Source organism: Canis lupus, chromosome 6 (genome assembly GCF_011100685.1).
Source record: "Canis lupus familiaris isolate Mischka breed German Shepherd chromosome 6, alternate assembly UU_Cfam_GSD_1.0, whole genome shotgun sequence".
Lineage (NCBI taxonomy): Eukaryota > Metazoa > Chordata > Mammalia > Carnivora > Canidae > Canis > Canis lupus.
In genome coordinates, this window is record NC_049227.1 from 12,280,509 (window position 1) to 12,307,115 (window position 26,607).

Sequence of the window (26,607 nt, forward strand, 5' to 3'; positions counted from 1 at the left end):
TCTGGCCACATCTCTGGGGCGGTATGAACAACTCAGCATCCAGCCAACTCTCCTAATCCCTCCAGCTGTAATAAAATCTTTTAGAATATTTCACGAGTCTGGAGACACGTAGTTTCAAGTTTGGGGTTCTTTTTTCATCTATTTATTGAGATATAATAGACATGTAATGTGACATTAGTTTCAGGTGTACAACACAATGATTGGATAGATGCATATATTGTAAAATGATCACCAAAGTGCAGTTAATATCATCTCACTTTTACCACATTTCTTCCCCTTCTGATGAGAACTTTTAAGATTTACCCTCTTAGCAGCTTTCAAATATGAGATTTTTTCTCAGTTTCAGATTCTCTATTCCCCACTGATCTGACCTTCAGATTATTACTGGAAAGATCTGCAGTGGATGTCCCCCATGGCCACTTCCCTCTCCACGGTGTCCCAATCGGCCTCCCCAGGACGGGAGTGGACTTGTACCAGCGTGATGGTGACAGGTCATGGGCTGAACCCCCGGGCCCTCAGCCCTGATGCACTGGTGCTCTGTAGGCTGACCAGTCCAGGGCCACTTCTGTGGGCTTTTCCTTCCACAAGGAGCTTGCTAACTCGCTCAGGCCTTGTAGATGGTACTTGGACTGTTTGCATCACGCCACTAGATCCTGTGCCACCACGTGCTACGGTGAGGTCCACAATATCCCACAGGGTCGAAGGACAAGGTGTGACAGCAGTAAGGTGAAGAGCAACAGAGGAACCGCAGGCCCCGGCTGCATTTACCTTTGCAGGGAGAGCTGTGTCTTCCCTGAGCGAGAGGCCCCTATGGCATGAGGCAAGACTAGGAGGCCCGGTGCCACCTGTGAGCACAGCTGTCAGGGAAGGGGAGTCTCTGTCCTCAAGGGCACACAGGGCCCTCTTTCGTAGCCCACACTTGGGCGGAGTTGCCACTCCTGTCCTGGTCAGGACCTAAGAGCCTTGGCCGGGTAGGTGCTCAGGTGGGGAAGCACACTCCAAGTCCCACACCTGCTGAGGGGACTCACCCTCTGCGGGGCGTTAACAGGTGGAAGATAAACCCACAGCATCTTCAACCAGCCCCTATGGCGATACTCTGAAGTCCAGGACTTTGGTTGCTTCTTTCCTAGCTCGCCCTTTGGGATGGGAAGGAGCAGCACTCTGCATGGGCAGTAGCCGTGTGGGGCCCACAGATGGAACTACCCACCTGGGGAGCCAGGGAGCCAGCCAGTTGCTGCTAAAAGGCATTCGCCCCAGTCAGCTGCCAGCATGACGCTACCATCCATTCCTGCGGCCTGTTGTGAGGACTTTGTTAAACTAGTGTGTGTTAACAGGAGCACAGGTGCTGGTGGTCAGCGGGTTCAACAACAGGCCACAACAGAAACTGAGAGAAGTTTATTATTCACGGGGTCCTGGGGTGGGGGGAGTACACAACAGGCCTCAAGGGGCCACACAAGGACGTCAAGGCAGAAAGCAGAGAGAGACTGGACCCGCGGCACATGTCTTTATTAGAGTCCCCGGGCTAGGACCACACTGGTCAATTCAAACCAGAAAAGCAGGGTTTAGGTAAGCTCCACAGGGGTCTTGGCTAAGGAGCACATAAGGCGGACAGGTGCTGATAAGCAGGGGAGACGGCACTCACGAGCATGGGGGGAAAAGCCACATGGGGACCTGACATTCGCTTGTGGCTCTGCAGCTGCCATCTGGGGGCCACCATGAGTCAGGTCCCCACAGACTGCTCAGCCAGACCACGCAGGTGCAGAGCAGTGATACTATCAAGTAGCTCAGCAGCTCTCGACAGGTGTGTGTCTACCACGCAGATTTACGGCTCATCCACCTGGGCACATACTGTGCCGCCTGAATCTACGAGTGCATGTGTCTTGTCAGACTTGAGCCGTGTTTTCTCTGAATACTTTTCTTCCTCTATTTTGTCTTTTGGGAACTCCTGCTGGCTCTTCTCACTTTAAGTGCCTCTCTGTAGACTGAATCCTATGACTTTGCTTCGCTCTACTTTTCTGTTCCTTCTCTCTGCAGCTGAGTATTGTGATGTTCACATCGCAATGCCAGTACTCATTTCTACACTCTGTGGGGTCCCCTTTCCAAAGAAACCCATTATCTGTCTTTGTGCCTTGCTTTCACGTGGTTTCAACTTTTTGTTTTTAATCATTTGTGAAGGGAGCTATTGTTATAGAGGTTCATGTGTTTCTATGACCCTAAAATCCTGGATGTTATTTTGTTCATGTGTTCGCTGACTCCCGTGGCAGCCCGGTTCCTCATGCTTTGTAGTTTTGGATTATGAACTCATGTTGGGTTTGTCCATCAGAATCCTGGTGGACATGGGTTGAGGGTGTCTCCCTCTAAAAGGTATTTTGTTTGCTTCTGTCATTTGTTCCAAAGACAGGGCCAATTTCTCTATTCACTGGTCAGTTTTAAAACTGGGACAGGAATAGGGTGAATTCCAAACTCTGACTCACATGGGGTGGTCAGGGCTGATGAGTCATCAGGGCAAATCTTCCCCCATCAGAGCCCATGGAGAGAAAGACAAGCTTCCCACCCAAGTGAGATTTTGCTGCTAGTCCACCCTTTTCCTGTACAGAGCGACTTCTGAAATCTCTGAATTTGTAAGTTACTTCAGTACCCACGGTCTGCCTCACATGCCCCAAGGCCTTGCTTCATGTCCTCCTTTGGTCTTGAACACCCAAGCTTTGGGGTCAACCAAGTTACAACCACAGGGCAGCTCCAGCTTCAGCCCCTAAACTTAATCTTTGGCTCTCAGTTCAGTTCAGCTCTCTGACACCTGGTAACGCCATTCTTGCCAGCTGAACTATGCATTTATTTATTTATTTATTTATTTATTTATTTTTAATAAATTTATTTTTTATTGGTGGTCAATTTGAACTATGCATTTAAAAGAATGTTCTCTATTATTTGTCATTTCTGATAAAATGGCTTTCACCTTGGGTGGTCTGATATATTGCCAGAAAAGGGAGTTCTAACCTTACACATTTAATATGAAACCTAATTGTGAACTAGACGATGGAGAGGTGATGAGATGTCATGAACCTGCTGGTTTCCAGATCCGGGGGTAGGGGGCCCTGTAATGCTTGCCAGCAAACAAACAAACAAAAATAAATGAGATGTTGGTATGGTGTCTGGACTCCTGGCTTAAGAATAAACTCCTACTTTTCTAGGTATAATGTACATTATGAAGACAAAAGGGTGTGATTTAGGGGAGTCTGACAGCTGTCATTCTGTATATTCTGGTGTGTGTGCCCACAGGCTCACACTTATGTTTAATTAGCGATGCAGTTTAAAAATAAAGCAGATTCTTTCTATGCAGCATGCTCAGGGACGTAAGCCCTCTTTGTGCCCTGGGACTGTTCTGATGTTTATTAGATCTGTTGTCTTAATGATTTACTTTATTCACGGACTTCAAAGCTCATTAGCCACAGGTAATTCAGATAGATTTTATAATGAGGCATATCTTATAAAAATATAACACTCTAGAGCATCATTACCCTTCTACTGTTAGTTGTAAGAGATGGGCTCTTCTTAATTCTCCACAGACTGGAAGAATTTCACCTCGGTATGAATCTCTGCACACAGTGGCACTGGACTCCCTGATGAAAGGTTTTCCACACTCAGAACATCCAGGGGTTCATATTCCCAGGTGGGCTGGGACTCGGGACAAAGCCCGCACTCTCCCTTCACCCATACAGTTTCTCCCTGGTGTGGATTCTGTGGTGGCGAATGAGGTTCGCCTTCTGGGAGAAGGTCTTCCCACACTCTGAGCACTCGTACGGCTTCTTGCCCATATGAGTTCTCTTGTGGATGATAAGGCAGGAGTTCTGCGAGAAGGCTTTCCCACACTCGCTGCACTTGTAGGGCTTCTCCCCTGTGTGAGTCCTCTGATGCAGGATGAGGTGAGACTTCTGGAAGAAGGCTTTCCCACACTCGCCACAGCCATAGGGCTTCTCGCCGGTGTGGATGCGGTAGTGGATGATGAGGCACGACTTTCGCGAGAAAGACTTCCCGCACTCTTTGCAGCCGTAGGGCTTCTCCCCGGTGTGGGACCGGTGGTGCTCAATGAGACGGGACTTATGGGAGAAGATCTTCTCACACTCGGAGCACTTGTAGGGCTTCCCTCCGGCAAGCACTGCGACCGGCACCGATATGCTTATCTTCTGGGGCAGTGTCTTCCCACCACCGCTGTCCCCCCCGGGTTTCTCTTTGGTATGATTTCCCCGGCGTTTGGGGAGGCAAACCTCCTTCTTGCAGCTGAGGCCCTGTGCACCAGGTGCAGAGGGCTGCTCACCCCCATGAACCCTCCGGTGCACAATGAGTTCCGGTTCACAGGAGAAGCCTTTCCCACACTGGGGACACCTGTGGGCTTTCTCGGCACTGCCAGCACCCTGGTGGGCACGAAGGGCCTGGTCACGGCTGAGGGCATTCCGGCACCTGTCACACTCACGTGGCTGGACTCCAGAAGGGGGTGTTTCGAGCTTAGAGTACAGAAATAAGTTCCCCTGTCCATCACACTCAAATCTCCTTCTGGCGAGGTAGGCATTAGGGCTAACGGCTACATTACATGGCAAACTCATTCCACATGAGTCACAGGTATGGGCTGGCTGCTTTGAGGGAGCCTGGTTTGTGTCCTGAAAGACTGTTTTTTCAATTGTGCTACATCCGTGATACCCTTTCTTGGCTAGTTCTTGCTTGTCAAGGATTGCAATGTGCCTCAGAAGTTTGTTTTGGTGTCCCTGGGGTCTACCTACTTGGTGGTCAGCTTGCAAAATTTCTTCTAGGGAAAAAAAATAATGCCACAAACTTGTTAATCTTTCTAGGACCATGTCACAGAACTAAATTATTTCATAAAAAGTTTCAGACCTAACTGCCGAGATTCAATCATCACCATCATGAACGTACAACAAACACATCCTAGTCCCTTGGCTTTTTTTTTTTTTTAGAAGATATACTTATTTATTTTAGAGAGAAAGTGAGAGCAAGTGAGCACGAGTGGGAGGGACAGAGGCAGAGGGAGAGAGAATCCCAAGCAGACTCTGTGCCAAGCACAGAGCTCAGTATGGGGCTCGATCCCAACCCTGAGATCACAACCCAAGCTGAATCAATAGTCGAATGCCCAACCGACTGAGCCACTTAAGCACCCCATCCCTTGGCTTTTGAAAGGAAAAACTGGGATACTGGAAATAGGGATAAAACAGACAATAAACATAAGCAGCTCTGCTATTAATAAGTTTGACACAGTCATTTGGGAAGAAGGTGAAGACACAAGTAAAAGGGAGTACAAGAGAAGCCAGTGGGCATGTTGGTGTTCATGTCACCGTGGCACCTACTGAGGTTATTAAATGTTGGATTCTGTATCCTGTGCTGAGATACTCATTTGCTTTGATTTTCATTTACATTTTAAACCACAAACTGTACCTGCTGTTTCACCTCTGACACCCACACCCAAAGCCACCATGAAGCTCCTTGGTTTAAAAATGCTGAAGTTCCTTTAGTCATACTGCTGAATTCCTAAGGGACAAAATCAATGCCTACTAATCTTCCCCACCAGGACGCTCCCAGTGGGGACCTGGCCGCAGGGTATTTTTAAAGCTCCACAGGTGATTCTGGTGTGCACCCCTGATTAGTAACAACTTCCCTGAACAAATGCTTGATAAAAAAACCCTTGTGGAAGGAAGGGGCTGTTAATCAATGTCTACCATGTGTGTCTCACAGAATAAGGACAAATAAGATAAAAGCTCTTCTCCTCATGGGATTATACTGGGATGGGGATAAAGGAGTTTCATTTATGACCTATTAAGCAAAATGGGGCCATATTCCATAGTTTTGAAAGAAGACGAATTTAAAGTCACATAAAAGGGAGAAATTAAGTTTTTAAAGCATTTCACAGTATAAGAAAAGATCACTAAAATAAAATGAGTGGCACAAAGAAGTTATTTTAAAATAGGGGCCATCTACAAGTCCATGAAAACATGAGGAAGTCTGTTTCATAACCATGGGGGAAAGTGTAACTGAAGCTTCTAGAGAAAAACTGAGCAAGGCAGGTCTCAGATGGGAATGGTGGGGTTGAATAAAAGAATAAATAAAAACAGGATAGGTCTTTCTCTTAAACCCAGGGAAAGAACAACAATCATGTATGGATGTGTGATATGTATAGGTAGCATGAGTTATGTAGGGCATCTCAAGGTCTTGGGCCAATGGTCTGCAGCTGCTGGCAAACACCCAAGGCTTTTAAGAAGAGTTGCCTGAAACAAAAACATATCCGAAGTTCTGCTCTATGACCAACCGGATGTCACTGCCCACCCTGTAAGCTGCTGCTCTCTCACCTGGAAAGCTCCATCTGAGGATTTCCTCCTCTTCCATCCATGGTTCTTGCCCTTGCTCCAACCTGGAGATCACAGCTGGTTTGGTGACTTGACATCCTGTTAATGAGAAATATCCCTGCTTATGAGGATTTGTGCTGAGCCACTAGGGCCATCTAAGGAAGTAGAAGGTTCAGGTGGCACAATAAACATTTACATCTTGGCTGAAGAACAGGCATTTCACTTGGAAGGTAAATTCACAAATAATGCAGGTGAGATGAGAGCCAGACTTGTTGACCACTGAAACCCAAGGCCAAATATGCTTAGTACATAAGGGGTTTTGCATAACTGAGAAGAGAAAGGAACTCAGACAGAATCGGGAGACACAGGAAGCTTTTCTCACCCACGGAGACCAGGTGGCTGTAGTTCTCCAGCATTACGTCCCGGTACAGCATCCTCTGTGTAGGGTCGAGCTGTTGCCATTCCTTTCGGGTGAAGCCCACAGCCACATCTCTGAACGACAACGACCCCTGAAACAACACAGTCTTGATTAATCTGGAATGCTCAACACAGAGTACCAAAGGTGTAGAGGTGATGGATCTTAGCACCTTTGATGTCAGGTTTCCCCATGTTAAGTGGAAGCTTAGCACGCCCCTAACTCTGTATTACATTTTGTGGAAGAGAAAAGAAAAAAAGATCATTAGAAAAGATCTCACTTCTGAATCTCTATTTATTCATTCACTCTTTCATTCAGTGTGTAAGCATCTATTGAAGATTTGGTATGGTAATGGCATTCGGCCTGGTGGTTGGGGTTGAAAGCTGAAAGTGACATTTCTCCTATTCTGAAGGCATTCGGAGGCTGGTGGAGCAAGGTAAACAGAAGACTTCCATATGGTATGATTACACCAGAAGCTTCTGGAAGTATATTAAGGACAGAACAGACACAAAGACAGTAGTCAAATTCTATGTCCTGATATCAAGTTAAGCTTCATTGGAGGGTGCCTTTGAGCAGAATCATAAAAAGTCAATAGTGTGTCCTGATGTCTGAAGGATATTTCCTACCAAGAGGCATGGCATGAGCAAAGGTAAGGAGTCACAGAAAATTCTGGTAGGAATTGCAAATACTTGGGAATGACAATGTAGAATATAATGTGTGTGTGTATGAGAGTGCATGTGCGCAAACAGATCACAAGACAAACAGTTTTTCTCCTATAAGGCAATGGGGATTTAAGTATGGTATTTAAGGAGGGGAGCTACAAAAGATGATCTGATGTAGAAAAAGGTAGGGAGGGCAGCCCCAGTGGCTCAGTGGTTTAGCGCCGCCTTCAGTCCAGGGCGTGATCCTGGGGACCTGGGATCGAGTCCCATGTTGGGCTCCCTCCATGGAGCCTGCTCCTCCCTCTGCCTGCATCTCTGCCTCTCTCTCTCTCTCTCTCTCTCTCTGTGTGTGTGTGTGTCTCTCATGAATAAATAAATAAAATCTTAAAAAAAAAAAGGGGAAAGGGCAGCCCCAGTGGCTCAGCGGTTTAGTGCCGCCTGCAGCGGGGGGTGTGATCCCGGAGACCAGGGATCGAGTCCCATTTCGGGCTCCCTGCATGGAGCCTGCTTCTCCCTCTGCCTGTGTCTCTGCCTCTCTCTCTCTCTCTCTCACTCTCCCTGTGTCTCTCATGAATAAATAAAGATCTCTTAAAAAAAAAAGGCCAAGAAGAGATAAAACAAAATAATTTTTTTCAAAAAGGTAGGGAATGACTGGGAGGGAGTGAATAACTACAATTATAATCAATGACATGAGATATGATCAAAATTAAGGTAGCAACAAGAGGAAAACAGAGAAAGGATTCCACAAACACAGAACAGAGCTTGGCTCTCCTTCCCCTTCTCCTTCATCTTCTCTCTCTGGATGGATTAAGGACCGAAACAACAAATTAATTTGTACTGAATGTAGTAATGCTATAACAGCATGTAAATCATTAACATAAGTATGGAATTTAAATGGCAGAAGTATAAGAATAACAATAACCATAGATTTATTCATCGAAACACTATAAAAGCAAGTAAAATCTGACATAAATAACAAAGTATGAATGTGTAAGAAGTAAAGTATAGAGTTGGCATATGCAATTGAAGTTGTTTTCAGGCTAAAACAGACTGCTCGAACTATAAAATATTCAATGCAAGCCTCATGGTAACCACAAAAAATCTATAATAGATACACAAATATAAAAAAGAATCAAAACATTATCACTATAAGAGATCCAAACCACAATAAAGACAAGAGAGGAAGAGAGAAGAACAAGGAAACTACAGAACAGAAAACAATGAACAAAGTGGCAATAGTAAGTCTTTACCTACCAGTAATTACTTTAATATAAATAAACTCAACTCCCTAAATTAAAACATAGAGTGGGCTGAATGGGTTAAAAAAAAAAACAACAACAACAAAAAAAAGAAACTGAAGTATATGCTTTCTACAAGAGACTCACTTTAGACTTCAGGACACATATTGGGTAAAAGTGAAAAGGTGAAGAAAGATATTCCAAGTCATGCAATGGTAATCAAAAGAGAGCTGGTCTAGGTATACTTTTATCAGACAAAAATAGCCTTTAGGTCAAACGCTGTCACAATAGACAAAGAAAGAAAAACAATAGACACAGAAAGTCCTTATATAAGGGTCCACTCAACAGGAAGGTATAACAATTTTAAATACATATGCACCCAACATCAAAGGGCCTAAATATATAAAGCAAACACTGACTAATCACAAGGGAGAAACAAAGTACTACAATATTAGTAAGAGACTTAGATAGCCCACTCTCAATAAAGGACAGGTAAGGTAGACAAAAAATCAACAAGAAAACAGTAGAAAGGAACAATACTATAGACGAAATAGCCCTAAAAGATAATTATGGAACATTCTACCCAATAGCAGCAGAATACTCATTCTTGTCAAGAGCAGCACACAGAATGTTCTCCAGGATGAATCACAGGCCGTCACAAAACAATTCTTAACAAAATTAAGACTGAAATCAGTCCAAGTATCTTTTCCAATGACAATGAAATGAAACTAGAAATCAATAATAGAAAAGGGGAAAATTTTTCAATATTTTTCAATATCAATTAACACATCCTTAAATACTAGTGAGTCACAGAAGAAATTAAAAAGGAAATTATAAAATATCTTAAGACAGATGAAAACAGACCAAACTTATGGGATGCAGCAAAAGCAATACTAAGGGAAGTTTATAGAAATGAATAGCTACATTAAAAAAGATCCCTGGGTGGCTTAGCAGTTTAGCTCCTGCCTTTGGCCTAGGGCGTGGTCCTGGAGTCCCAGGATCAAGTCCCGTATCAGGCTCCCTATATGGAACCTGCTTCTCTCTCTGCCTGTGTCTCTGCCTCTCTTTCTCTCCCTCTCTCTCTGTGTATCTCTCATGAATAAATGAATAAAATCTTAAAAAAAAAAAAAAAGGAAGAAAAGAAAAAAGAGGGATGCCTGAGTGGCTCAGTGGTTGAGTGTTTGCCTTTGGCTCAGGGTGTGATCTCGAGGTCTAGGAATCAAGTCCCGCCATCATGCTCCCTGTGAGGAATCTGCTTCTCCTTCCACCTATGTTTCTGCCTCTCTCTGTGTGTCTCTCATGGATAAATAAATAAAATCTTAAAAAAGAAAAAAGATCGCAAATAAACAATCTAACTTTGCACCTCTGGAAAAAGAACAAACTACACCCCAAATTGGCAGAAGAAATTAATAAAGATTAGAGCAGAAATAAATGAAATGGAGAACAGAAAAATAATAGAAAAAATAAACAAAACTAAAACTTGTTTTTTTGAAATGATAAACAAAACTGACAAACCCCTAGCTAGCCTAAGAAAAAGAGAAGACTGGAATAAATAAAATCAGAAATGAAAGGGGAGACATTATAGTTGATGCCACAGAAATAAAAAGGAACATTAAGATAGACAATTCTGTGCCAACTAATTGGACAACCTAGAAGAAATGAATACAATTCTAAAAAAACTACAAGCTACCAATACTGAATGAAGAAGATACAGAAAGTCTGAGCATACCAGTAACAGATAAGAGAATGAACAAGTAACTAAAAATTCCTAAAAAAGAAAAGCCCAGGAACTTTATAGGTGAATTCTACCAAAATTTTAAACAATAATATCAATCCTTCTTAAAAAAAAAAAAAAACAGATTTATTTTATGAGGCCAGCATTGTTCTGATACCAAAACTAAGACATCACACAAAAAGAAAACTATAGGCCAATATCCCTGATAAACATAGACTCAAAAATCCTTAACAAAATATTAGCACATCAAATTCAACAGCATGGTAAAAGACACCATGACCAAATAGGATTTATCCCTAGGATGCAAGCATGGTTCGATACATGAAAATCCATGTGAGACACTACATTAATAGAATAAATGATAAAATAAAAAATCAGCTCAACAGCTGCATAAAAAGCATCATTTCACAAACGTCAACACCTTTTCACAATTCAAAGCTCTCAGCAAACTAAGAATAGAAAGAACTTAACATGATAAAGGCCATTTATGAAAAGCCCACAGTTGGGACACCTGGGTGGCTCAGCGGTTGAGCATCTGCCTTTCACTCAGGGTATGATCCTGGAGTCCCAGGATAGAGTCCCACATTGGGCTCCCTACATGAAGCCTGCCTCTACCTCTACATGTCTCTGCCTCTCTCTCCTTTTGTCTCTCATGAATAAATAAATAAAATCTTAAAAAAAAAAAAAAAAAAGAAAAGCCCACAGTTAACATCATACTTAGTGGTAGAAAGCTTTCCCTCTAAGACCTGAAGAAGGCAAGGATGCCCGTTCTTGCCTCTCCTATTCAACACAATACTGGAAGTCTGGCCAGAGCAATCTGTCAAGAAAAATAAATAAAAGGCATCCAAATCAGGAAGGAAGAAGTAAATGTATCTCTGCTCGAAGTTGATGTGATCTTACTGAATCTTACTGAAGTGGGTCTCAAAGATAGATCTGCATTCTCATGCTCCTTGTAGCCTTATTCACAGTAGCTTAGAGATGGAAACTGCCTAAGTGTCCATCAGTGGATGGACGGATGATGTGTACACATGCTATTAGCCATGAGAAATATCAACCACAAGAAAGAAGGAAATCCCTTCATTTTGGACAACACGGATGAATGTGGAGGACATTATGCTGAATGAAATAAGTCGGACACAGGAGGGCAGATACTGCATGATTCCATTTTTATAAAGATTCTAAAATGGCTAAATTCCTAGAACCAGGGCATAGCATGGTGGGTACTGGGTGTTGTGAGGGGCAGGGAAGTGGGGAGGTGCTGATTAGGGATACAATGTTTATTATGGAAGATGAGTAAGGTCTGAAGATCTACTGTACAGCATAGTGTCTAGAGTTAACCATCCTGCATCGCATGCTCAAAAATTTGCTGAGATGGCATATCTTACGTTAAATGCTCCTACCACAAAAAGAAAAAAAATACATACATTTTAAAAGGGTGCTGGAAGAAACTTTTGCAGGTGATGGATTTAAGTCTGTGATGATGGTTTCATGGGTGTACACTTATCTCTGAACTCATCAAACTGGGGAGCCTGGGTGGTTCAGTCCATTAAGCATCTGCCTTTGGCTCAGGTCATGATCCCAGGGTCATGGGATCAAGTCCTGCATCAGAAGAGAGCCTGCTTCTCCCTTTCCTTCTGCCTCTCCCCTCACTGGTGCTCTCTTGCTCTCCCTCTCTCTCTTGAATAAAAAAATAAAATCTTAAAAAAAAAAAAAGAACTCATCAAGCTGTGCATACAGTTTTGCATGTCAATCATACCTCAATAAGGTGGTTTAAGAAATAGAATTTTCTAGTCATCTTTAAGTAAAAAAGGAAATGAATATTTAGTAAGATCTTAGTCTAACATATCTAGAATATTATTTCAATATACAATTATTTTTAAATTACTGATATACTTTTCATTCTTTTTTAATACCATATATTCAAAATCTGGTGGGTGTTTTTCACATTACAGTACATCTCAATTCAGACACATTTCCAACTTCACTTTCATGAAATGTAGTCCTATAAAAACAATAAAATTGTGTTTGATGGGAAAGTAGTTTACTTTGGTTCTGTTTCAAAATTTAAGTGGAGGGGTGCCTGTGTGGCACCGTTGGTTAAGCGTCCAACTCGTGGTTTCAGCTCATGTCTGATCTTGGGGTTGTGGGATCAAGTCCCACGTCGGTTCGGCACTCCACATCCAGCATGGAGTCAGCTTGGGTTTCTTTCTCCCTTTCCCTTTCCCTCAGATAAACAAATAAATCCTTAAAAAATAATAATAAGGGGTGACTGGGTGATTAGTACTGAGGGGGGCACTTGGCAGGATGACCACTGGGTGTTATGCTAAATGTTGGCAAATTGAACTCCAATAAAAAAATAAATAAAACAAAATTTAAGTGTAAATGAAAAATTCAGGTCCCCAGCCCTACTGGCCACTCTTCGGGTGCTTGGTATCCACCTGTGGCCGCTGGCTACCATACTGGACAGTGCAGGTCTGGACACAAGTACTGCTGGGTTCCTCGGCTGCGGTTATGTGTCGGGCAGATAAAGCTACGGTACAGTTCAATCACCGAGGTCTCCGCTCTAGATCTGCCTATCTGTCTGTCCACATTCCACACATCCTAACTTCATCGCCCAAAAGACGTGAGATCCCCGGCAACTCACTTAGTATCTCCAACCTCTTTTTTTTTTTTTTTTTTAAAGATTTTATTTATTTATTCATGACAGTCACACAGAGAGAGAGAGAGGCAGAGACATAGGCAGAGGGAGAAGCAGGCTCCATGCAGGGAGCCCGACGTGGGATTCGATCCCGGGTCTCCAGGATCGCGCCCTGGGCCAAAGGCAGGCGCCAAACCGCTGCGCCACCCAGGGATCCCAGTATCTCCAACCTCTATTTGTCCATCTGTAAAATGGGAGAAGGGGTTAATAACACCTATCTCACAAGTTCATTTGTGAAATAACATGGAAAACACAGAGACCAGCGTGTAAGCGCTCAACAGGTAGAGCTTTATAACTTTTATTATCAGTATTTGTTTGCCAATTGCCCTGAGGGGCAGGCCGCAGTGAGACCTAGTTTCTTATAAAACAACAGCTTCCCCAAAAGGCACAGATGAAACCTCCAGCCCTAGCACAGGTCTGACAGCCTCAAGATGCAGCCGGCTCTGTCTTCTGAGAAGGCCGTGGAGCTGCCGCTTCATTTCCAACCCTCTCATACCGGTCCTATGCCCAGATGTTTCTGGTGTCAAACATCCAGATGGTCTCCGCTCTTTAGGAACATATACTCTCATTAAAAAACAGGTTCCCCAAGCCAGAACTTGAGACCCCATGAAGGTCTTTCTTCCTCGAGTGGACAACTACAATGTTTGCCCGCAAGGCCTCGGCTTCCTCCGGGGCTAGCAATCTCCCTCTGGCACCCTGAGCAGGTGCTGCTCCTGGCGGCACCCCACCACAGCCCCAGCCTCTCCGCCTTAGACATGGACTAAGCTGGGCCAATCTGAATCTCTCCCAAAGACCATGCAAACTGGCTCTACAAGAAGGAACTTGGTCCATTTCTCTGGCAGAACTGGTAACTTTGGGGTGTGAGCCACACCGATGACACTGGTATGAGAAGGAAGTCACAGAAACAGAGGGAAGGGACCAGAAAGATTCCAGGTGACACCTGAGTTCCTAGCTGTGACTGTCTGAGTCCCAGCTGCACACCTGCTCCTCCCAGTCCAGGTACTGCCTAGATTTGGGGTTTGCCCTAAAGCAGTTCTAGCTGGGTTCCTGGCCTCCTGTAATGTGACGGATGCTGGCCAACACACTTGCCGTTCATGCGCTCATGGGCCTAGGGCAAAGAGAGGGGCCCCTTAAGGACTAATTTGAGGATGCAGACGGGCTGGGAGCAAACATCATTGAAGATCACAATGACCCCATGAGAAAGGAGGGCAAGGGCAGATGTCTGAGGTCAAAGTCGTGAAGAAGCTCGGACCCCAGGAGAAGAGGCCAGGAGCGCTCCGATCATCTTCCCCCCATGCTCCTGCCAAAGACTGAAACTGAGTTGTTTGCTCTCCATCTGTGTCAGAACACTACGATGAAAAATAATTTGCAGGATGTGCTACTTATTCCTTCCTGTGCACAACAGGCCAATCTGATATCACAAGGCTGTTAGCAGAGAACTGAGTATTTTTGATTCCTTGGGCAACCACAACCACAGCTTTGTGCACTGACATTAAGACCCACCGTTTATATGGGGAAAAAGTCACAGGAGACCTGCCAGCACATCTGCCTCGGTGTTGTCCTTACTCAGGACCCCGCCTGCTAACTCATGTGCCAGGGCCCATCACTAAGCCCCTAAATACCAAAGAACCATTATTTCCTCTGACAAGTTGACATGCTTGTCCAAAGTGGACAACACAAGTCATATATTGGACAGAATCTGTCTTTATATAAAGTGTCAGACACAAGTTTACAGGGCAACTCATTACACCAGCAGCTTCGTGGGCATCCCTCCATCTACCCACTTCCCATCTTCAGTGATCCTAGGTCCTGTTTGCATTGTTTTTATTGGATGTGTTCTTATAAGCTCCCCAAAACCCTTGGTAAGGCAGAGTGCAGGATAAAATAAATGCCATGGGACGCCTGGGGGCGTGCTCAGTCGGTTAAGTGCCAGACCCTTCATTTTGCCTCAGGTCATGATCTCAGGGTCCTGGGATCGAGCACCAAGCTGGACTCCCCACTCAGGAGGGGGGTCTGCTTCCCTTCTCTCTCCTTCTGCCCTTCCTCCTGTTCATGCTCTCTCTCTCTCTCTCCCTCTCTCTCTCTCTAATAAATAAATCTTTAAAAATGCCACACTCACCTGGCACATGGTCCTTCCCTTGTGGGCTGGGAAAAGCAGATACCTAAGGAAGCAGAGATCGGGGTGGGGAGAGGAAACAATGTGAGAGGCCAAACTCACCCCCAGCCTCTGAATCTGTTGCCGCCACCCCCACCTCCAGGCAGTGGGAGTGACAGGCTTCCCCCAGGGACCCACCATCACACAACGCTCTTGCCTTGGCATGTGATGGGGACCCAACCTTGTGAGGGTTCAATATGGGTTTTTCTTTTCTACTTAATCCACATATGTATCTGTGTCTTCATCACCAGTATGCAAGTTACTAACCCTTCCCCTCATTCCCCAGAAATTTAATTAATAGAAATTTACTCTGAAGAAACAGTCATGACTTTAGACATAGAGCTAGCCACCAAGATATTTATTACATTTTGTTAAAACTCTGAAAAAAAAAAAAAAACAAACAGAAAATAACTGAATACCCAACAGAGGAGGGCCAGTTAAATAAACACACTACCTCTCCAAGGGAAATGAACTGTTATGTAATTAATGGAAATAAAATATTAGAAAACTGAGTGATAGCATACTGATCACTGAAAAACATGGCTAAAAACCATTTGATCTCCCACACACAGACGTGAACACACACACTCACGCAGAACAATCTCTGAAACAATGAAGGACAAAAAGCTAGCAGCAGTTCGCTCTGGGTAGTTGGGTTATAACCACTTTCAAATGCTTTCTTTGTCTTTAGGTGAATTTCCTAACTTTTTCTCTGACAAACAAGCACTTCATATATAAAAGTTATTTTTTAAAAATATCCATCATGTGCTAAGCTTCTAACCCAAAGCTTGTCACCGGTTGGGCCCCTGGCAGACATTTAGGACAACTCACAGGAAAATATAAAAATGTGTTCCTTAAGGCAGAGTCGATTTGAATGGAGTTTAGCTCTGGCAAGCAAGGCCTGGGATGCCCTCCGGCCCATCCCAGACCTGCTGGGTTCCGAGTACTTCTCTGCGGTGTGTCCACGGCCATTGCTAGTAAGAACCGCCCTGGCTGCCCTGTGCGGACCTCTGCCCGGGAAGTGGTCCCGGTCTGGCTCTGCCACTTACCAAATATGGGACAAGATCTGATGGCTTCTCCTGAGCCCTCCTCCTTTCCTCATTTTGCCAGGGAACAGGAACACGAAGGTTTAGGAGCAAATATACTGTGGCTGGAAGCATCAACTGGACCCCACACCTATCTCTCTCCTGAACACACACGAGGTTGGTCTTAGGTATGTTCCTACTCAGGACAGAGACACACGGGAGTTGGGTCCAGGAAGTCTGCAGAGACACTAAAACTCTAGAATTACAGAAACTCCATAAAGAATTGAGGGTGTGTTTTTTTTTTTTTTAAATTGGAGACTACCTAAGTGTTTAAAAATAAGAGATTAGTTAATCAATGTTGATACAATTAAAGCATGCCATGCTATGAATCCATTTAAACTATCACACAAATAATCATATAACATGGAAATAGCTTCTGGCTATATCAATAAGGGGGAGAATGAAGGTATCTAATCCATAAGCACATGATTCCACAGATGGGTAACAGGTAGGTGGATGGGCTTTTCCCAGGTGCCTGGAGTTTTAGCTAAATTCCCAAACACCCCAAATTCTCCGGGGGGAGCTGCTGGACCCAACCTAACAGATGCCTCCCTTTAGAGAAGGAAGGGTTGAAGGAGAGGTGTCTACTGAAGGTTTTGCTTCTGTCCCATGCCAAGAGGGGTGGTGGCAAGAGAACCAGAGGGAGCCTGCAAAAAGAGGATGTGTGCCTGGCTGCAGAAACTCTCGGGCATGTGGTGGTTCAACAGAGTGGGGAACAAGCGCTCCGGGGGCGGGGGGGGGGGGGGGGGGGGGCAGATCTGTGCATGCAAGAGCCCAGCAGTAGGAGGCAGCCTTGAAGCCAAGGAACTCCTAAGGTAGAGGCTGGCAGAGGGCCACCCTGGTGGCCAGGGGAGGAGAGGGAGTAGGAATGGGAGCGGCCTGTATGGAGTGCAGGTGTTGGAATCAGGGTATGAGGGTTTCCGGTGCAGCTAGGTTGTGGGGGGGCCTGGGTGGAGGGCAGGAAGGTAGGTGGGCATGAACTCTACAGCAAGGACATGCCGCGAGCAGGCTGCCTGCCGGGCACCAAGAGCCAGCCCTGAGAAGCTGTACCAAGGAGCCAGGAGTCAGGCACCAAGGTCTGCCAGAGAGCCCCTGCCTGTGTCACAGGCTCTGCACCCCCAAAAAGCCATCAGGTGGCCTCCTGTGTGGTAGAATGTGGAGCTACCAAAAAGCACCAAGCAAGGAAATGTTGGTGGTCCTTTTCTTCATTTCTCCTCCTCCTGCCCCCCTACCCCCACCATGGAGAAAGAAGCTGCCCGATGAGAGGGTTAAGGAGTCGCAGAGACAGAAGAGATTGCAGGCCCTCCATCTGGGGATGAAGACCTGCAGCCCCCCAGGGAGAGAGGAAAGCTTGAAACTGGACCTGGACGGGAACATGAACTGTTCATTAGACCACTGGCAGCAAAGAGAGATGGTTCTTTATCATAGCTTCTAGGAACTGAACCGCTCGGGGTTACCTGGCCAATCACCCCGGCAAGGACATATTCTGGCTTGAACTTTGTCCCCCAAGAAGAAATGTCAGGGATCCTAGCCCTCAGGATCTCTGAATGTGGCCTTGTTTAGAAACAGTCTGTAGATGATTGTGAGGGCGGGCCCCAACCCAACCCAGTATGACTGGCGTCCTTGTGAAAAGGGGATATTGGGGCCCAGGGCCTTACACAGGACAAATGTCAGGGAAGATGAAGTCAGATGCACCAAGGACTGCCAGCAAATTCCCAGAAGCTGGGGAGAGCCTGGAGCAGGTGCCCCATCCTGGTCTCAGAAGGAACTGGCCCCCACTGACACCTGCACCTCTGGCCTCCTGGCCTCTGGAGTGGAGAAAGATTACAGATGTAATCTCTGTGCTTCCAGCCACCCCAGGGTGTGGCACTTTGTCAGGGTGGCCCCGGGAAATGAGGACAGGAAGGCAGATTCCCCAGCATGGGTCCATGAGGACACTCTACTCTGCTTCCTGCCAGTGTACATCAATGTCAGCACGTGGGATGGGTTTTTGTAAAAACATATAAAGAAAAAATTCTGTACAAAACACACAGAATGTTAACAACGTGACCTTTGCATGGTAGGACCTGCTTGTTTTGACATAGTGGCATTTTTGATTTTTTTTTTAGACAATAAACATGTGCTCACTGTTCAATATTGAAATAGTTCATAAAAATATACATATATCATCTTACTGGGTTTTCTCTCCAGGACCGCCTATCAGAGTCCTTCCCCGGGAGGAGAGGAAATCCGTGGGAGGGTCTGAATGGGTGGAGGTGGGAAGGGGCGGGTTTTAGCGATGACCCGAGGCGTGCGGGAGGAAGCCCCCGCCTGGCGTTGGGAGCCCTGGGCGCTAGTGCTGGCTCGGCCTCTACTGAGCTGGGTGGCTCTGAACACCTCTCTCACGCGCATTTTCTTTCGTCTTTAACATGTGAAGGAAAAATGAAATACTCTTAGGTTAAGAAAGCAACTTCTATGCCTTGACTACATGAGGAGGGTCTATAGTCTCGGAAGTGCTGGAGTGTGGGGCAGGAGAGGGGAGCGAGGAGGCGGGACAGAGGGACAGTGAATGCACCACATGTAGAGAGATCCGGGCCGGGATAGGGGGCAGGGGGCTGCTCTCTCCTCCAGGAGTCATGGGGATCCCTTCCCTCGTTCCTGCTTCTCACACCCTAAAGCAGGGGATCCCCTCTCCTAGTAAACCTTCCCCTAAACCAAATCCTAGATGATCCCCTGATATGATGGCATCCCCCAAATTCACAGTCAGCAAGCAGGTCCCCAGCTGTTTTAGGGACGCTTTTCTGGGGGCGTGGATCTCCAGCTTCAGTGCTAAGCTACAAGGGGGACCTCAGAGAGGGAGCCTTGCTTCCAAAGTAGACTGCTGCTCCCGTGGGTCACTTTTACAAGAATCATCCTACCAGTGGGGCGTTTGGGGCTTGAGGTCTGGCAAAGCTCTGCTCTCCTGCTGAGAACTTACCCGTGGGCTGGAGGCTCAGCTCCTGCTTCCAGACTGTCTGGGGGTAGGAAGGGGCTGGAATGTGCAGACAGGACTGAGCCGCCTTGTCCCAGCCTGATACTACGCCTTTGCAAGATATTAAGAACACCTGCAAATAAACAGACAGTATGGTGAGACTCATGTGAAAACATCAGCAGGACATTTACCTTTGACTGGGGGCAGAGAGGGTGGAAACACAGAAGGACCCCATGCCACCCCGTGGGAAGAGCTGAGAGAAACCTCAGCGGACAGCAAGCCAGAAATCAGGGGCCTTGGGCTTCAAACCTCTGGACCTGGAACCCCCCTTCCCCCACCCCTTTGTGAGCCTGGGACAGACTCTCTACCCAGAGTCCCTGGGAAGAGGCCTGCCTTCCTACACTTTGATTCTTGCCCTGGGAGATCTGAGCGGAGCCCCAGCCAGCCATGTGCCCCCACTGTGCTGAGCTGCCAGGTGACAACAGGTGCTGCTTTAAATCACTGAATTTGTGGTAATCTGGTACACAGCCCTGCCGCTGGCTCGGTGCTAAAGGAAGGCTTAGGGCTGGGCCACAGTCCACAGAGACTCCCTGGGTAGCAAAGGTCTGGAGTGGAATGGCTGCCATTGGGAGAAACACAGGAAAGCCCCATCCTTCCAGAAACTTCTCTTCTGAGGAACAAAGCCTTATACTGCCACCAAGGGAAAGGCAACAAAACCTGTTGCTCCCAGAGCATAGGTAAGACCTATGGCTCCTGGCAGAGAAAAGGGAGAAAAAAACCCTCTCCCATGGGAAGGGAGAGGTATATGTTCTAGGTTCAGAGTCTCCAGGCCTCCTACCCCATGGGGGAGGGGCAGCATCTCTGACAAGTACCTCCTGCCCCCGCACTCAGGGACCCAGGGCCCAGGCAGCACTGAAGAATAAGCAGGAGCATCAGCACTAGGAGAAGGTCGCAGTGGGGGAACAGTAACCAGCCTGCTCCCTCCCACCACCCACCTAAGCACAGAGCTGCCGGAGAAATGTGAGGCCAGCAGGGGCCTGACAGTAACCAGAGCAACAGTAAATGCCAGCCCTGTCAACTCCTGACCACTCACGTTGCATGCAACCTCCAGCCTCCCAGCCCCACACACAGCGACACTGGAGCAGAGGTCTCTACTCCTACACACAATGCCCAGCATTCATTTAAAAAAGAAAAAAGATATGAGACATACAAATAGCAAGAAAGAACAATCCATCGTAGGGACAAATGCAAGGCGGCAGAAGCCAACTCCATCTCAGGTCTGTGCACAACAACACATGTACAGGATGCCTTTGTAGCTCAAACACACGTGAAACAAGCACACGTGCAAACAGGAACCTGACAAATCCTTTACCACAGTGAAAAGGTTCTAGTGAATGTTTTCAGAAACAAAGATTCCAGATACAAAAAATAAATAGAAAGTATTCAACATCTGAATGACAACTTAAAAGCTAGACCTATGGGATCAGTCAGAAGAATGTACTTGATAATCAGAGAATATACATTCTTTTTAAGCACACCTGGGATGGTTATAAAAATTGACTCCACTTTAAAAGAAAAAAAAAAAAAGGGCAGTCCCAGTGGCGCAGTGGTTTAGCGCCGCCTGCGGCCCAGGGAGTGATCCTGGAGACCCTGGATCGAGTCCCACATCGGGCTCTCTGTGTGATGCCTGCTTCTCCCTCTGCCTGTGTCTCTGCCTCTCTCTCTGTCTCTATGAATAAATAACTAAAATCTTAAAAAAAAAATTGACTCCAAAAAGCTAAGAATAAACCTCAACATATATGTTAAAAATCAACATTGCAAAAAAAAAAAAAAATCAATATTGCATGGATGCCACTCTACCAAAAAGCAATACAACTGGAAAATAATAAGAATGCAGATTCATTCACAACAACGACTACAAAAATATTACATATCAAAACTGGGGCCTAGTTACACACACTTAAAAAATTACAGTCCTAAGATCTGCATTAGAAAAAAAGGAAAATTAATGACACTTATTGCAGGAGACTAGCACAGAAAAAAAAGCAAACCCAAAAGACATAAACCAGTGTGAGCAGAGATTTTAAAAGAAGAAATCAAAGAAAGACCAGAACAGGTTTAAAAAAAAAAAATCCTGCCACAAATGTATTACCTGAATCTAATCATGGCGAGACATTAGACAAATCTACATTGAGGAACGTTCCACAAAATAACTGGCCTGGACTCCTCTAAAATATCACTCTATTGAAGACAATGAAAGATTTGGGAACTGTTCCAGAGAAAAGATGACAAAGGGATGTGGGAGGAAGAAAAGCAATGCATGATCTGAGATCTCCCAAGCTAGAAAGGGTCTTCCTGAGACAACAGGTGAAATCTAAGTAAGATCCGTGGACAATCGTATTGCATCAATACTAATTTCCTAGTTTTGCTCATTATCCTGTGGCTGTGTGACAGAATGGCCCTGTTTTGGGGAAATGTACACAAAGTATTTACACACATGTATATATGGAGGAGAGAGGGAAAGAAGGAGAAAGCAAGTTGTATATGAATGAGCCAAGGATGGCAATGGCCTCTGTGGAGTGACTCTTAGCAGGCTGAGACCAGGAGCTCAAAAAGACTGGCAGCACCAAACTCAAATGTTAACACATGCAGTTGTGTTAAAGATCACCCAAATATACACAGATTTTTAGTCATTTAGAACCTGCCTGCTTTGCCTACCCCATGCAACTGTACCCAGCATCTGGTAGCCATAGATAAAATACACCATGTGGCTATAGAGACCCTTAGCACCTCTGACCCAGAGATACTCAGGGGTATGCTTGTCCTCCTCCCTCCTGGGAAGCAGCACTTGGGCCTCAGCCTCCAGATGGTCTCATGCTGTGAGGGATCTCTACCTCACATGCATGCTTAAATGAAGCTTGCATGGGCTCCTGGTCATAAGGGCATATCTTTTTCTCTTTTTATTTAGTTGGCCTTGAAATTGCTTAAGCCCCCTAGACAAATGTGGTAAAATGTTCATATTCCAGAAATTTAGATTAAAAGTGTTCAGAAATCCTCTATACTGTTCTACCACTGTGACGTTTCTTTAAGTCTGAAAGTTGTGCCCAAATAAAAAATTGCCAAGAAAAAACTACAATCAATTCTCTGAAAAGATTAGAACTCATAAAGTAACTGGTTTGTATTTAAAACTGGTAAAATAGACAAAGTGCAGCACCATTGATCAAGAAAACAAGAGAAGCCAAAGATGTAATTTTTAGACATGAAAAAAGACAATTTCAGATATAGCAGAGAGTTTTTTTTCAGTTATGAGATCACTATAGGCAATTTAATGCCATAAATCTGAAATTAAACTGGACAATTTCCTAGAAAAATATGAAGTCCAAAAATTGACAAAGCAACAGAGAACTGGGGGGAAAAAACATTAAACATTCAATAAAATGGATTGGTACTCAAAAATACACCCATCAAGGAAACACCAGGCCCAGTCAAAATCTATTCAAGATTTTTGCCATGTGCATAAGCCATAAATGGATTGTCTGTGGAATATATGAAAAAAATACTAAAAATAAATAAGAAAAGGACAAAGCAAAATAAATACAGGCAAAGGTAACGAACACACAAAACACACAATATATTGTTTATGACCACATCTAGTAAGTAAATAACATGTAAGAATAAAGCAATCTCAAGTGTTGTTACCCAGAGAGGAAGGGAACTGGAACGAAGAGTGATATTAAGAGCTCCAATGGTAAAAAAAAAAAAAAAAAAAAAGCTGGTATTCATAAGGTTTTAGTTCTTAAGAAAAGCAAACAAATTTAACATTTGCTCAGTATAAACAATGATTACAGAAACTTCTCTTCTTTTTTTTCCACTTTGCTTTACTTTTGAGATCTTTTCCACATCACTACTCAAACATAGCAAACATAGCAAAGAAGGATCACGGGTTGTAATAGAAGAAACCCTAACTCAATACGACCCAAGTTCAAGTCATAATGGAAACAACTGATATGCCTTATCAAGACTTAAAACTATAGTACAGCTTTCACTTCCCCTACCATACCCCAGCTCAAGTGTGTCCTATCTGGAATAAAAAAGTCTCGAAGAAAGACTATCCACCTCTATCTCTGTATCACTTGGCATCCTCATTGTGGCCCCACCTCTCCATTGAGTGTGGGGAAAGAACAGACTACACTGAACTGGGTCTACCCCATCCCTTCCTCCACAGTCAGCAAGGGGATGCACTCGCCACAGCCCCACCTTCTCTCACTCACCCTTGCCAACACTGGCACAGCTTCACAAACCTGAGATACATCCCTCTATTCACGTTTCCTATGAACTTAACTGAGTTCCCAGCAATCCTACTCACTGCTGGTATATTAACACCAAAAGACAAATTTCACCATGCCACTGCCTTGCCTAAAATACTTAGGGCGCTAATAGGATCCAGTCCGTACCGCTAGCCCAGCTTGATGTGCTCTCTGAAACCACCTCCAGCCTCACCACACACCCCACCTAGGCTCTTCCATGGTGCAAAACCCAGCAGTACCCACACGTTTCATGCCTATTACCTTTACATAGGCTCTTCCTTACCCCTAATCCTTTTGCCCCCTTCCACCTAGGGAGACCTTATTTTAAGTGTGATCTTCAGTCACGGCTCCCCCAGAAGGAACTGACCTCCTGCCTGGGTGTCCGTTCATCCAGTAGGGATGACTATCAGAGCATCTACACCTTGGTGGTCCTGGGACTGACACCTCCATAGGGCTCTAGCCAAGGAGGGTGCTTCCCCAGTGCCTGACCCAGACACTCAACAAATGTTTGTCGGATGAAGACCGACACCGAAGATCCATGAAATACCAATCATTCCACATCCTTCCTTCCTTGCCCTCATAGCTCAGAGCCTACCGTTGGCTGCGATGAGGGGTCCGAAGGTGTGATGGAGGGTGGGAAAGAAAGGGGGGCCCCTCTCCCTCCTCGGCCACAGGAGGCCCGGGCGCGCCAGCAGAGCTCAGGGACCTGGATGGGCAGAGAAGCTCCAGGTCAAGGGACAGAAACAAATCCACTGTCAGGAAAGAGGGGTGACCATTCGGGGGCAGAGGTGGCCCTCAGCTCACCCGGGCCAAGGCTGTCACTGGGTCCACCGCGCTAAGCCCGTTGCGGACTGTGGGCTCCGACAAGACTGGGCTGCAGGACGACAGAAAGCAGTGAGACCAGCCTGCCCACGGCCCCCGCCCCAAACCAGACAGGAACCCCGACCCTCCCCAGCAGACGTCAGACGGAGCCGCCCACCGGACCCCCGAGCACAGCACCCCTCCCAGCGTCCGCCAGCTCTGCAGCCGTGGCTCTGCCACACGTGCCCTCTCTACCGCTCGGGCGGAGGGAATCGCCAGGCCTAGATGCAGCGGGGGCCTCAGAACCGGCCGGGTCCGAGGCACCGACCACAGCAAGCCCAGCCGGGGGTCCGGAAGTGCGCAGACCGCTCTCGGAGACCTCCAGACACAGCCGAGACGCCCCTGGACTGGACGGAACTACAATTCCCGGGAGCCTCCGCGGTGAGATACTTCCGGCTGGCGGTGCAGGCGTTTCCGGCCACGGGGTGGCAGGTATGGGCGAGTGGGCACCGCGCTGTGGGTGCCCGGTGGACCTGTGCGCTGTGAGCGAATGCACCCTGTCCCACATTGTTGCCAGCGGCAGTCCGGGTCTGGGCTGTGCACAGCCCGGCACCCTGTTGAAGGATGGGTTATCGCTGTCCACTCTTGGCCACCCATTTAGACGCCAACCTGGGCTAGTCTGCACGCCTCCTCCCAGAAAGTCTACTGCTACCTGAGGGGTTCCATGTAGGGCACTTGATTTTGTAAAATACAAAACAAAACAAAACACCAAAAGCCTCCTATCCTTCAGTCCTTATTACAGTCCCGAAATAGGTATCATTATCCCCATTTCACAGATGAGGAATCAGAGGCAGCCTTTCTCAATATTTTCACTCTGGGGGAACCCTTGAAATAATTCTCAGGTCTCAAGGAACTCTCAGCCTAAATATTAATGTCTGCCGCTCACAGTAATCATGAAGTTATACAAGTGAGATATTGAGCATACAGGTGGACCACGGCCAGACCACATGTCCAGCTGGGACTCTGACCCACCACCCCTGCAAGCTGCCCAGAACCTGCCTCATCCACAGTCAACAGCCCGGGAAGCCAGACCCGGAGCTCCAGCAACAATCCAGGAAGATGAACAGTCACCTCTATAACAGCCCCAAACCACCCGGACCCCATCCATAGCTGACAGCCTTCCTAACGTTTGTCCTCAGCTCAAACTCAGGACCAACCACAGACAAAACCGATTAACACCCTTAACCCATCACATGGGATGCCCCACCTCCAGGTCGCCTGCCTAAGGCTTCCTCCTGTCCCTCCTATCATCAGCCTCCAGGGAAGGCATTTTTGGAAGCCTGCCTTTTGTCCCCACTGTGAAACTTTCCCATTCCCCTGCCTGCCTTTGAGTTTCTGCCAAAACGCCAGTCAGTAACAGTCACTGATTCCTCCCACGGAGCAAGCTCTGAATAAATAGCCTTTGCCTGTTCTCATCTGGCTAGTTTATTTTCAGAGATATAATTAATTGTCAATATTTTCGTATAGATTCTGTTTATTCTGGCCAGCAACTCTTTTGTGTGGGATTCCCCTCATACTTGGCCGTTGAACATTTTTTATTCAAAATCACAAAGTAAGTGAAGGTAAAAGAATGTTAAAGCTTAAAATGATGCTTTTCATACACTGGTAGCATTTATACTGCTAAAGTTATGAAAGCTTAATGCTTTGGGATATTCTATGTTGTTACAAAATAGTGCCAACAAATTGTATTTATTTTACAAGGTCGCTGGAATTGAGAGCCACCTTGGTGGCTCAGTGGTTGAGTGTCTGCCTTCAGCTCAGGGCATGATCCCAGAGTCCTGGGATGAAATCCCCCATCAAACTCCCTGCAGGGTGCCTGCTTCTCCCTTTGCCTATGTCTCTGCCTCTCTCTGGGTGTCTTTCATGAATAAATACAATCTTTTAAAAAAAACAAACAAAAAAACAAGGCTGCTGGAATTGCCTATAGAGTTGGACCAACCAAGTATGACATTGGTCTAAAATATTGTTTACGACATACATGTATTGTGTGTGAGAGAGAGGTTCGGGCAAAGAACTTTATTGAGTGATTTTAAAATATATATATATTAAAATTATCTAAATTTAAACTATTAATATATTCAAATAGTAAGTTTCATATCAATGAATTAATTTTGCATATTGGATACAGCCTATAAGAACTTCTGGAATATATTG

The 26,607-nt window shown here is 45.8% G+C and overlaps 1 protein-coding gene across 10 annotated transcripts; it reads right to left on the reverse strand.

Moving 5' to 3' along the window:
• Positions 1-1,489: 1,489 nt before the first annotated feature.
• Positions 1,490-24,817, reverse strand: LOC102151519 (zinc finger protein 300-like). Of its 10 annotated transcripts, none has more exons than XM_038539532.1 (10): positions 24,649-24,817; positions 24,397-24,466; positions 24,188-24,298; positions 19,292-19,418; positions 18,510-18,736; positions 16,300-16,471; positions 15,215-15,257; positions 6,730-6,856; positions 6,351-6,446; positions 1,490-4,801 (listed from the first exon to the last, which is right to left on the reverse strand). In XM_038539532.1, exons 6-10 carry the CDS (start codon positions 16,350-16,352, stop codon positions 3,708-3,710), a joined length of 1,413 nt encoding a protein of 470 aa, XP_038395460.1. In that variant the 5' UTR covers positions 16,353-16,471; positions 18,510-18,736; positions 19,292-19,418; positions 24,188-24,298; positions 24,397-24,466; positions 24,649-24,817; the 3' UTR covers positions 1,490-3,707. The 10 variants fall into 10 exon arrangements, with proteins under 10 accessions (XP_038395460.1, XP_038395458.1, XP_038395456.1 ...); XM_038539530.1 differs by having other exon boundaries at positions 24,592-24,817; XM_038539528.1 differs by having other exon boundaries at positions 24,572-24,817.
• Positions 24,818-26,607: the final 1,790 nt, after the last annotated feature.